The sequence below is a fragment of the Mesoplodon densirostris genome, chromosome 1 (genome assembly GCF_025265405.1).
Source record: "Mesoplodon densirostris isolate mMesDen1 chromosome 1, mMesDen1 primary haplotype, whole genome shotgun sequence".
NCBI classification, from domain to species: Eukaryota; Metazoa; Chordata; class Mammalia; order Artiodactyla; family Ziphiidae; genus Mesoplodon; species Mesoplodon densirostris.
The window spans coordinates 174,750,169-174,763,362 of NC_082661.1; the positions used below are offsets into that span (position 1 = coordinate 174,750,169).

General features: G+C 39.1%; 1 protein-coding gene across 5 annotated transcripts in view; it reads right to left on the reverse strand.

Annotated features, from left to right (window-relative positions):
- Positions 1-5,489: 5,489 nt before the first annotated feature.
- The window catches only part of SAMD8 (sterile alpha motif domain containing 8), a 46,632-nt gene continuing 38,927 nt past the window's right edge, over positions 5,490-13,194 (reverse strand). For 3 of the 5 annotated variants that reach the window (XM_060111649.1, XM_060111650.1, XM_060111648.1), the window contains 2 exons: positions 10,158-10,308; positions 5,490-9,985 (listed from right to left, as the gene is read on the reverse strand). In XM_060111649.1, the coding sequence (XP_059967632.1) occupies positions 9,681-9,985; positions 10,158-10,308 (456 nt within the window). In that variant the 3' untranslated portion in view covers positions 5,490-9,680. Of the gene's footprint in view, positions 9,986-10,143; positions 10,309-13,194 lie in introns of those variants that run through there. The other 2 variants (XM_060111651.1, XM_060111652.1) reach the window with 2 other exon arrangements.

Below are 13,194 nucleotides of genomic sequence, written 5' to 3' on the forward strand. Positions count from 1 at the left end.
CTGCAATGAGCAATAAACTCAACTCATTCAACTAAGGTGTGTCCCTAGAGGGGAAGGGATTGGCACGTTAAGCAAAATAATCAAGGTGCAAAACCATGTTTATATGCGCACATATGTGTATATGCTACAATTTGTGTAAAATAACGTAAAAATAAACTTTAAAAAATATATTTGTGGGCTTCCCTGGTGGCGCAGTGGTTGAGAGTCCGCCTTCCAATGCAGGGGACGCGGGTTCGTGCCCCGGTCAGGGAAGATCCCACATGCCGCGGAGCAGCTGGGCCCGTGAGCCATGGCCGCTGAGCCTGCGCGTCCGGAGCCTGTGCCCCGCAATGGGAGAGGCCACAACAGTGAGAGGCCCGCGTAACGCAAAAAAAAAAAAAAAAAATATATATATATATATATATATATATATTTGTATATGCATAGAATAGCTCTGGAAAAACATACTCGTTAAAAACGGTTGTCTCACTTAGGCAGCTGTGACGACTCTAAACTGGAGTTCGGGACTTTCTGGGAGCTGACTGGAGAAGCAGCCAAGAGTGTGAAGCTGGAGAGCCCTGTCCGGGGGAGTTGAAAACCTTCCCCTGGAATTCTGCGGTGGGGGGATATTGGGGAAAGGGGGCCTCCAGAGCCTGGGGGGCCTGGAAATAAAACTCCTCTCCCCACTACCCCCGCACTATTCCCCAGCCCCACCTGTCTCACCTCTGCAGGGTTCAGGTTCATAATGGCCCTTCCTGGGGCCTCTGTGTACTTCATCCCTGGGAGCTCCGTGGGGCTAATGGGTCCAGGGGTCCCCACCTGGGGGAGGCTCAGGGGGTGGCTGGGGCCAGGGATGTATTGGAGGGCTGCTGGAGGGTTGAAGATGCTGTAAGGGCCAAGTCATTTAGTAGTGGGGGAAGGGCAGAGAGGAGCTGAGCTATGGGAACTGATTTGAAGGGGGTGGAAGTAGGAATGGATATTCGGTTCTAAAAAGGGTCTCTACGAGCCTACTCCTCCTAACCTCTTCCCCAACCCAAACTGTCTGTCCAGTGCTGTCCCTCCCTGCCCCCAGCTCTGCCCCAGCCTCCTCTCAGGACCCTGTCTCCCAGGCTTAGGGCAGGGGAAGAGAGAGAGCAGGGCGGGGGAGAGGCTGAGGAGGGTGAGTTTTGGGAGTGAGAGGACCAGGTGGGTGCTTGGGCATTTACAGAATGATGGTTGTTTTGTATCATTTGATTAATAAAGAAGATGGAAAAAATGAAAAAAAAAAAGGTTGTCTCTTGGAAGGAGAGCTAAAGGCTGGGGCACAGAGGTGGGAGAAGACTCTTCAGTATGTACAGTTTGTTACCATGTTCATGATTCATTTACTTGAAATTAGTAACTTTTAAAAAAGAGAGTAAGAATCACAGGCACCACTGTGGAATCAATAGTGAAGAAAGTTCAGAATCTTGCCTAGACAGTTAGGCTTATCACATTTCTACACGTCTACATGTGAGATTTCAACCATGTTTAAGTCCTCAAATTACATCCTTACTGCCAAAATGCTCTCCAGCTAAGTCTCCAGAATCAGTCTTTGTGGAAAAATAGGATCAAATTTCATGTACTCTGACGTCTTATTAAAGGCAGCTGATTAGTCTGTATCAAAGAACCATTAGGTAGGCTCCCTGACTTCAGACTATACTACAAAGCTACAGTAATCGAAACAGTATGGTACTGGTGTAAGAACAGATATATAGATCAATGAAACAAGACAGAAAGCCCAGAAATAAACTCATGCACTTATGGTCAATTAATCTATGATAACGGAGGCAAGACTATACAATGGAGAAAAGACAGTCTCTTCAATAAGTGGTGCTGGGAAAACTGGACAGCTACATGTAAAAGAATGAAATTAGAACACTCCCTAACAACATACACAAAAATAAACTCAAAATGGATCAAAGACCTAAATGCAAGGCCAGACACCATAAAACCCTCTTAGACAAAAACATAGGCAGAACACTCTTTGACATAAATGAGAGCACTATCTTTTTGGATCCATCTCCTAGAGTAATGAAAATAAAAACAAAAATAAACAAATGGGACCTAATAAAACTTAAAAGCTTTTGCACAGCAAAGGAAACCATAAACAAAATGAAAAGACAACCCACAGAATGGGAGAAAATATTTGCAAATGGCGTGACCAACAAGGGTTTAATCTCCAAAATATATATACAAACAGCTCAAGCAGCTCTATGCCACAATAACAAACAACCCAATCAAAAAATGGGCAGAAGATCTAAATAGACATTTCTCCAAAGAAAACATACAGGTGGCCAAAAAACACATGGAAAGATGCTCAACGTCACGAACTATTAGAGAAATGAAAATCAAAACCAAAATGAGGTACCACCTCACACTGGTCAAAATGGCCATCATCAAAAAGTCTACAAACAATAAATGCTGGAGAGGGTGGAGAAAAGGGAACCCTCTTGCACTGTTGGTGTGAATATAAATTGATACAGCCACTATGGAGAACAGTATAGAGGTTCCTTAAAAAACTGAAAATAGGACTACCATATGACCCAGCAATCCCACTCCTGGGAATATACCCAGAGAAAACCATACTTAGAAAAGATACATGTACCCCAATGTTCACTGCAGCACTATTTACAGTAGCCAAGACATCGACACAACCTAAATGTCCACTGACAGAGGAATGGATAAAGAAGATGTGGTACATATATACAATGGAATATTAGCCATAAAAAAGAATGAAATAATGCCATTTGCAGCAACATGGATGGACCTACAGATTGTCATACTAAGACAGAGAAAGATAAATACCATATGATATCACTCATATGTGCAATCGAATTTAAAAAATGATACAAATTAACTTATTTAGAAAAGAGAAACAGACTCACAGATTTCGAAAACAAACTTATGGTTACCAAAGGGGAAACATCAGGGGGAGGGACGAACTGGGAGCTTGGGATTAACATACACACGCTACTATATGTGGAATAGATAACCAACCAATATTCTGTAATAACATATATGGGTAAAGAATCTGAAAAAGAATGAATATATGTATACGTATAACTGACTCACTTTGCTGTACACCTGAAACTAACACAATAGTATAAATCAACTATACTCCAATTAAAAAAAAAAAAAAACATTACGTACAGGTATTCTCTTCATAGTGTGATCCAGGGCTCTTAAGGCTGGAATATGAACAGGTAGGTCATGGTGGTTTTGTATTTCTGGCTCTCATGGGGAGCTCTGTGAGGTGAGAACATACAGCATTGAAATATCATGCTACTCCAGCAGAGGTCTTAGAGCTGTCATCTGCCCTTTTTCTTTTTTTTTCTTTTTTTTTTTTTTAGCGGTACGCGGGCCTCTCACTGTTGTGGCCCCTGCCGTTGCGGAGCACAGGCTCCGGACGCGCAGGCTCAGCGGCCATGGCTCACGGGCCCAGCCGCTCCACGGCACGTGGGATCTTCCCGGACCAGGGCACGAACCCGTGTCCCCTGCATCGGCAGGCGGACCCTCAACCACTGCGCCACCAGGGAAGCCCCTGCCCTTTTTCTAAGTTACAGCTGAGGGTGATCACTGAGATCCTCTGAGGCATTCTCTTACCACAGCATCTCCTCACGTCTTCACCAGAGTCAGCTTCCATTCCACTTAATGCCTGGCAGGTCAGCATTTCAACAGGTTAGGTGCATGAGCACAACAGAGACAATTTTGGATACAAGGTATATCATAACCTAGATTAATATGGCACCAGCCAGTAGCAGTTGGCAGCTCATTTGTTTGGTGTCTTGATCTTCCTCGGCTGGGGACAAAGGCCTCCTACAAACTGTGCCCAGTCCTGGTGCCCTGACCTACTATCTTGGGGTCGCTAGCCTTCCTTTCATCTCCAGTGATCTTTTGTGTACTTTCCATCATCTTTCCTCTCTCTTTTAGACTTAAACTTCTGCCCTTTACCAATTCCTGTTATACAGAATTACTTATACCTGTCCCCACAATTTAGACCCTGGCAACAGGCATTCCCAATGCTTCCATTTAAAATAAAATCAAACACATACCCTGTCAACAGTTTCCTAACACATACACAAATAAACCCAATTTTTTCACATCACAGAGCTCTCTAAGCCTTTCATCACAGCCTAGTGAATTTATCCATCAGGGAGGGCTAGGTTCAAGTTTCACATGCTTAGTGAATTCTTCTTGGACCCTCAGTCCCCTGTGAGCCCTTCCTCTCCCAAGCTACTATTAAATGAAGAGAGTGAATTTGTCTCTTGCCTCAGTGGTTTCCAAACATTTACTTCCCCTAACCTCAACCCAGTTTTCAAAGGGAAAGCCTACTAGGAAAGCCAAATATGTAAAACACCAACTCTGGATGAAAATGGTACAAGCTCCAACTCTCTTCCCCAACCCCACAAGATGTTCACCCAGGCGGCTTTAAAACTACTGCTCTATTCTGCCAATGAATGTTGTCATTTCCATTTTTAGGTCATCTTCCCTGCTAGATTATTAACTCCCTGGGAGTACAGGCCCTGTGTTACTGACCTAAATTCAACTAATATTTCAGCATTATATACCAGGTACTGAGCCATTAAGTCCACAGTACTTTCATAATCTGGCCCTTAACACAGCTTATGAGGTAGGCATTTACCCCTACATTTTACACATAAGGTTAAGTGGAGCTGGAAGAAAAGACCCAATTTAATCAGCAACAGAGCTGCAACCCATACCTAGGTCCTCAGAGTCTAAATCCACCACATTTTCTGTTCCAACCAAGCAGCCTCAGTCTGTTTTGGACTATTCTTTCCGGAGTTGCTGAGACAGACCAGCTGGTGCCAGCACCAGAGAAGCTACAATTAGTAGTGATCATGAAGACAAATTCAGTTATGAATTAATAAACTCATAGGGCCCTGTGACAATACTTAGTGTTCTCACTATTTCATGGCTCTGGGCTGCTGGGCTACCCCTAACAACTGTTTTCTTTTCCTGTTCATCATTATCTCCAACGCTAACCTGACAGGATGATGGCATCTTTCTACAAAATTTACAATGAAAATCAACCCAAAACCAATAAACAAAAACTTTAACGTGCCCAGGAATAAGTAGCTATTTGCTTTGCTTCCCTTTCCTCCTTCTCGACTTCATCTATAATTATTCTTATACCATCATGAAGATTACTTTTCTCTCCTAGTTAACAGAAAAGAAAGGAGAAAAGACAAATGGCTTATCAATAGACAACCAAGAATGAGTAAATGCCAGGGACCAGGTATACATTAGGATTTAAAGTTGCAGGGCCCAATCATTTGCAAATGATAAAAATTCACTGCATAAAAAATAAGCCAGCTGTATTAATAATGGAAAGGCATTTAAATAAGAGACTGCAATCCAACTTTCAAATGTTTTATTTTTAGTGTTTTTAAACATTTTAATACAACAAAGATATAAAATAATATATATTAGTTAAATCTGGATTTAATTTAGAATCAAGATATTTACTTATATACAACACTGTGCTTCAAGGTATGGCTACCACAGGAACTTTCACATCTTCAAGTAATACTAGTATCTCTGCAGATTGGGTGACATTTAGGTAGCATTCTTAAAACAAAACATGCCCACTTTAGCCCAAGCTAATTTTGCTTCCCCCATTAAGTACCAGGTTCCACTCCCTTTGTTTCATATCAGAAATACTTCAACTGTCTTAACAACCTATAGATTCTTTGAATAAAAAATTGTTTAAATTAAGCATTTTAAAGATGATATTACTAACTGGTAACATTGCTTGGCTAGTTCAGACAACCCAGTAGTTCAGATTGAAACAGACCTGAAATAACAACAAAATTAACATAGTATTCCTTCTCCTTCCATATTAGGCACAAAGCTTCCTTATGCTTAAACATGGAGTACACTGAATAAAAGTCCTTTGGTCAATTTAGGGTAGAACATACTTTAAAAAAACAACTTTTGGGGAGCTGGATTATAGATTTCACAGATGTTTTCATTGAACTTGATGCAAAATAATTGGCCATATTTTAGTTACTTGAAATTGGTGGCATTTGCTGGGGGTGAGGGATAGGTGAAAGGCGAAACAAAACCTACTTCCATACTAATTTCAGTCATTCAAAGCTACTCAAAGACAGAGAAAGAAAAACCCTCAACCTCTTTCCTTTCTCATTGCTCACCTGTAGCAGTCTGACTTTTGGTGTTATTAACAATTTTCCTCTACAGCAGTGTGGGGTAATTCAGATTAAAACATTTTACAAATGCCAACTGTCTTAACTGCCAAAGTAAAGATGGCATTAAAGCTGACATACTTTGTTGGCTCTGAAACTATCTGAATGAAACCAACACTGTTTAAGAAAGCCATGGGACTACTGTAAAAAAAGAGTTTTCCTGTCTCAAATGCCTGAATACCGTAAAGAACTGACAAATGACTATTACCATAATTACTTTTAGTAAGGGGTAACTTAAGTCTACAAGAAGACTATCACAGAATTAAATTTATTAGATTAGAGAGTTTAAAAAAAGAATATGGTTAATGTTCTCAAACATTATGAACAAGAATCCTTAAAAAAAGTTTACTATGAAACTGATGATGAAATTGCTTTTTACTAATACCATCAAAGCAGGTTAGTGTTATGATTATGACTTTGAGTATATAAATAACATTTTCCAAACAGGTTTCCTTAAAACACATGGTTTCATATCAGCTACAAAAGGATGTGATGCCTCTGTCCTTGTGATTTACAAAATTATAAGATTTTTAGAATTCTAAGTAACAACACTCAGGCAGGTACAGGGCAGGGAAGAATGCCACGTGCAGTGTCGGAGTTACACTATCAGCAGGTCTCTAGCATGGGGTTCTTCCTGTGAACAGTCCACACTTATTTAACTAACTGGTTCTATGGCTAAGCTCATTGCTTTCTGATTTAAAGGGATACTAATAAATAGATCTAGCATATGGAAGTTGTATTTTTACTCTAGCAATTCTAGCCACAGAGAACTATGGAGAAAATAGGCATGTTGAGAATTCTGCAGCCAAAAAAGGTTTCTCCCAAATTATCTGGTGATAATAGCAAACTTGCCTTCTTCTAAACCTGATTAGAAACTTCAATTACCCTTCAGTAACGCTGCTCTTCATGGGATTAAAAAAAAAAAAAGAAAGGAAAAAAAAAAAAAAAAACAGGTAACGCTGCCCCTAGGAAGACAGAAATTGCATGGAGGACTTTCAATATAACCTCCAGTTTGCATCCCCAAACAAAAAATCTTGGTTCCTTCTATACTGAAATCTCAGTGTTTAATGATGTAAGCCTCTCACACGTTTCCAACTGTAGACAAGGTAAAAAATATGTAGATCTAAGGCATGTAGCTTCTCTACCTAGCCATATTCACACCCAAAATGTATATCCTACCTTCACTATGGTTTTAACAAGAAAAAAAAGACAAAATCTGGAAATTTCTGAACAAAACAAAAAGCAACAAAACTATAGGTTTTGTATTAAAAAAAGAAATGGAAAAGAATTTTGTCTCAAAGTTTTCCAAGGAAGAGACCTGGAGATGATTAATATATGTAAACAATGCCCTGTAATAGTTATAACAATAAATTATAAATCTAGCTTACCTTTTCCTCAAAACAGATATGATAAATGTGAGTGTGCGAAGTTATTTTACAATCCTCATTGCAGTCTGCTATTAGGCACTCTCAGTATCAATAGATCTGCAAAGTTAGTTGCAATTTTTTTTTCTATTTTGTTCTAGAATAAAATCCATACGAAGGAAAGAAGATTGATGTTAGGAAATTTACCATTAAGTAGCTATTCAACATTCTTGACTTAATGTTGCCATGGATTTTTTTTCAAACATTTTTCCAAAAGCCAATGCCAGTCCCTCCCTAGCTAAATTCAGTCCTCTTCTGTCATCTGGAAAAAAATGGGAGTTACATATCTTTTGACCTCAAGGGTCAAAGTACTCTAACTGCATAGGAAACATCCTTCACCCTTCATGATTATGCAATTTCCTTAGATGAAATGTTGGCATTTTCATTCCCAACATGTAACAGAATCAACAATTTAAGATGTTACCAGATTCTAAAGTATGAGATTTAAAAGCATAATAAAACTTAAGTTGCCTCGTGCCATTTTCTCAAGTGAAAAATAATGTTCAGAGTACACCCAAATTGGGATCACTCAACACTAGCTGCAACTTGTTTGCATTATATTTGTTTCCTGCCCAATCCATTCAGGCTCCTCTGTAGCTTATATGGGGTAGGAATATGACTCAAAGTGCAAAAATAAAATATTTCACCATTTAAGGAGCAGGTTTCTGCTAAGTGGCCTAATTTTAGACCTCAATATGCCAGCACCTTTTTAACTCCTTGTTTTAAAACAGAATGTAAAAGCTATACAGTTAATATTCCAAGTGGCTAAGCTCATCAGCTGGGGTTCAAAGTCTAATTCTAGAACCAAACTACTCTCAAAACTACTGTACAAAATCATTAAAAGTAAAGTGACAAATGTAATCACAGAGGTCAAATTACTTAAGGTACTAAATTTCTAGTGTTGTAAACAGCAACTAAGTTATATCACTCCTGACTGCCAAATTAAAACTAAATAGAAAGAATGTATGTACACAATTGTTTTAAAAATAAAAAACAACAAAACCTTTTCATATCCAAATATGTCTGAAATGGCTTAGTTGTGATGGCCAAGAATGAGAAATTTCAAAAACCAAAAAGTAATGCCTGCAACCTGTTATAAACTTCAGAAAGAGAAAAATTTGCATGCATACCTCCCTACTTAAGGACACAGAACTTTAACATCTGATAAAACACTCCATTATTTTGCTCATTAAATAACACCATTAAAAAGCATAAAATTGGGCTGTCATCTGTCTAGCTAATAGTCACAGTACAAAGTTATTCCAGGTACTTTCATCACTAAAATTAAGCAAATTTTATTTTTATGGATGCAGTCATTTTCCCCTCATGCATATTTACTGATGATCATACTGAACCCTCAGAACAAAATAGGAACTGCACCTTTTGTTGATTTTGGTGAAAAATACCAGCACTGTATTTGCACTGTCACCTTATGTATGGCCCCTTTCATTCTCTTCTTGTTTCAGGGATCCTGGTATATTCAGTATACTTTTCTTAAGGATGGTTCAGAAGGCAAAAATTAATTTGCTAGTAAAAAGGATCACTTTCCAGAGTTGCGTTTTTTAGAAAGACACAGAGATTAGTTCAAAGAACAAGTACTGCTCACTTGGTAGGGGTTTTTCGTTTGAAGAAAGTAACGAGCTTAAAAAATTATTATTATTATTATTTCTTGACTAGAGTCCTACTGGAAATTAAAAAATAATATCTTTCAACCAGCAAATTGCTTAAGCTGATTTGCTTAAGCTCAATAGGTAAAGGTAAGAGACTGACTTCAATCATAACATTTAAGTCTGCCTAAAGAGAAGGGGCGGAAGACATCTACTTAAGCTTTCTGTTCAAACAGATACCTAAGGACTCTTAATTATTCTTTCTTGCTTGCTATAATCACAGCCTTGATCAGGACAGGGAAATTTACTTTGTCAACATACAGGCCAAAAAGCAAGACATCCAGGAACAACCTACGGGGAGAAAGCAAAGTTACTCACTTTCAACAACGACTGTATATTTAATCACGAACACATTACAAAGACAGTCTTCATCCAATTAGTCTTTTCATTATTGCTGGTTTTGAAAATGGCCAACAATATTCATTTGGGACTGTACCATTAACATTGCATTCAAAAAAAGAAAACATGGGAAACCAAATTCTTGCTCTCCTACTCTGCTGATATGCTCTGGTATTGGCTAGAGTATGGTAGTACAAAAAGAGTCTCGTTGTGATATAAAAGGCAATAAACACATCAATGGAATAATGTTCATGGGCAGCCAAAATGAAGAAGATTCCAAAGAGGTTGAGAACCCAGGATAAAGTGTGCAAGAAATTCCAGCTTCTTGGTGTATCTGGGAAAAGGACAGAAAGATCATTTTAAAACCACACTTCTTCCAGTGTTTCTCAGTCATATGTTTCTTACATCAGTCTGTTTCTCCCATTCTTCACAGAATTTGATGCCCTTCCCACAGCCTCCTCTGCAGCTAGTCAGTTGATATGCACAGAAGCACTAAAGATACTTACATTCAGTGACAAAGAAATTCAGCATAGTTAGGACGACTGTGTGGCCACTGAACATGTAATCTCCACAAGTGTGAACACCAGTTAGGGTCATACCAAAGCCACTCCAAATGGCAAAGGCCCGGTGTAATTTCTCCCATACGCTGCCATATACCTATAAAGAAAGCTAAGAATTAGGGCTTCAAATGCTTAGGGCAGTAGAGGCTCCTACCACTCCCATTCAAATTCAAAGGCTGAATGACTTAGAAATAAGATCTAAGCAAAAGCAACCAGACTCCCAGTCTAATTAATTCCAGACACCAAGAATGGGTGGTCAAAGCTTGGCTGTACTCAGAACTATTTTGGTAATTTAATGAAATCAATGCAATTCAAACTTCTCTACTTGGAGTTCCTTTATAATGAAAAGGTTACTACAACACAAAACTATTTCCATGTTTTATACTCTATAATACAGTATTATTTGCTTGGCTGTTCTTGTCAATAAGAAACAGGCTATGACAGCGACAATGGCTACCATTCAATATCCACTCTCCCTTCTTCACTGGTAATAGGATCTAAAATTTATTTGAAGAGGCAATGAACTCAACTAAAACACTGCATTTCCGTGGGCTTCCCTGGTGGTGCAGTGGTTGAGAGTTTGCCTGCCGATGCAGGCAGGGGACACGGGTTCGTGCCCTGGTCCAGCAGGATCCCACATGCCGCGGAGAGGCTGGGCCCGTGAGCCATGGCCACTGAGCCTGCGCGTCCGGAGCCCGTGCTCCGCACCGGGAGAGGCCACAACAGTGAGAGGCCCGCGTACCACAAACAAAACAAAACAAAACAAACAAACAAAAAAACATTGCATTTTCCACCTCCCTTGTAGCTAGGTGTCGCTACGTGATTAAGTTCTGTACAGTAAGATGTAAGTGGAAGTGTAAAAGATTTCTGGGAATGCTACTTATAAACCAAAGAGACAACAGCTTGGAGTAAGTCTTTTCTACCTTTCCTTCTTCTAGCCTACAACTCAGACATGATAGCTAAAGTTCTAGCAGTCATCTGGGACCACAAAGTGGCTTTGACGATGCAAGCCAAGTGTTAGGACAGGAGAGCAGAAAGACAGAAGAATCATGGATTTTTGATGACTCCATAAATTTATCACACTTGACCTGGATGGAGTACCTACTTTCAGACTTATGAGAGAGAATAAATCATTGCTTGTTTATTAAACTATAGCCATCGCGAAGTTCCTGTTATTAGTAGCCAAACCTAATCCCAACTCCCACGCATAAACTTAAAAAAGCAATCCATTTTGAGGAAGAGTTTGAGCAATGGTCACTTTTTTTAAAAAGGCATTTAACACATAATAATATAAAAAATTGCTGCAATTTTATGTGCATTTACTATGTGCAGCATGTTGCTATATGCTTTTATGTCATTGCATTTAATTTCCACAAAAATCCTATGAACTGATTCAACTGTACAGATGAGGGAACTGGCTTCAGAGAGGTCACACAGCTAGTAAGTAACGTAATAAGGATGTGAACACAGGGTGTCCAATTCCAAAGCCCTATGTCTTAAAGAACAAAAGAAACAATCTTATTAGAATCACCATTTCATTAGAAATCTCACCTGATTATACACTACCCAGGCTTTCCCTTTCTGCCTCAATTGATGGTAGGGAGAGAAATTCATTATTAGAGAAAAGGAAAGGGAAGGTACTAAAATATACATGGTTTGGTTCTTTCCATGACCTCTAATGAGAATAGGGTTAGAGATGTTATGCTCGTGAAAGTAAAAAAATCAGGCAGTGAAGAACAGAGGTTGCTAGGAAAATGTCTCAGCCAAGGACAGGAAACAAGTGATGCCATGCAAAAGAAAGCAATAATTACACAACACTGTAAATCAACTATACTCCAATAAAAAATTTTAAAAAAATACTGTATCACAAAAAAAGGAAAGCAATTATTGCCCAATTACTCAAGTCTCCCCATCCTTTCCAATCTTAAAATGTCCCAAATATCCTTCCAGAAAAAAAAAAATAAAAATTGAAACACAGCACAACAGAATGAATTTAGATACTCTGATGAGAAATTTGCTTTAAATGTTTCTTTTCTTAAGGTGGTTCCATTGTCTAATTTCAAAAACAGGCATATTCTTGGTTCTGTCTCCAAACCTACTACTTCTGGGAGTGAGATTTCAAGCAATTACTTTATTACAATGAAAATGCCCTACGGAGTTCACTGTAAGGGATTTGATTGCTAGTTAATATCACCTTAACCATCTAATTTTAATGACTGCTGCAAATACAGGTCAGTAAGTAGGTTATATTATAATTCAAAGCAATTAACAGTATTTAGGGCAGATTTGAATAAATATGTCCACATAAAACTAACTGATAATAAAAAACCATCATCAGAGACAGAAAAAGGGCTGTCCATACTGTAGCGGGATGGTATCTTATTTATTTATTTATTTATTTTATATAAATTTGTTTATTTTATTTATTATTTTTGGCTGTGATGGGTCTTCGTTGCTGCGCGCGGGCTTTCTCTAGTTGCAGGGAGTGGGGGCTACTCTTCGTTGCGGTGCGCGGGCTTCTCATTGCAGTGGCTTCTCTTGTTGCGGAGCATGGGCTCTAGGCACGTGGGCTCAGTAGTTGCAGCACGCGGGCTCAGTAGTTGTGGCGCATGGACTTAGTTGCTCTGCAGCATGTGGGATCTTCCCAGATCAGGGCTCGAACCCATGTCCCCTGCATTGGCAGGCGGGTTCTTAACCACTGCACCACCAGGAAAGTCCCTAATTTATTTTTGTAGCACATGTTGCAGCCCTATGTACATATATTTTTCTCTTTAGTGGCTGATCCACAATCAAATCCCTCAGCTACAGGAAATTCTCTTTTCATTATAATAAGCTTACGTATTTCTTCTTTTAAATCTCTTCTAATCAATTAGCATACTACAATAATTGGGGGTAATAACTGTTCTATCCCTCCTTCACACCATGCACAGAAATTCAATAGATTTGCTAATGTCACTTGCCACCTGGTTCTACAAGAATTAAG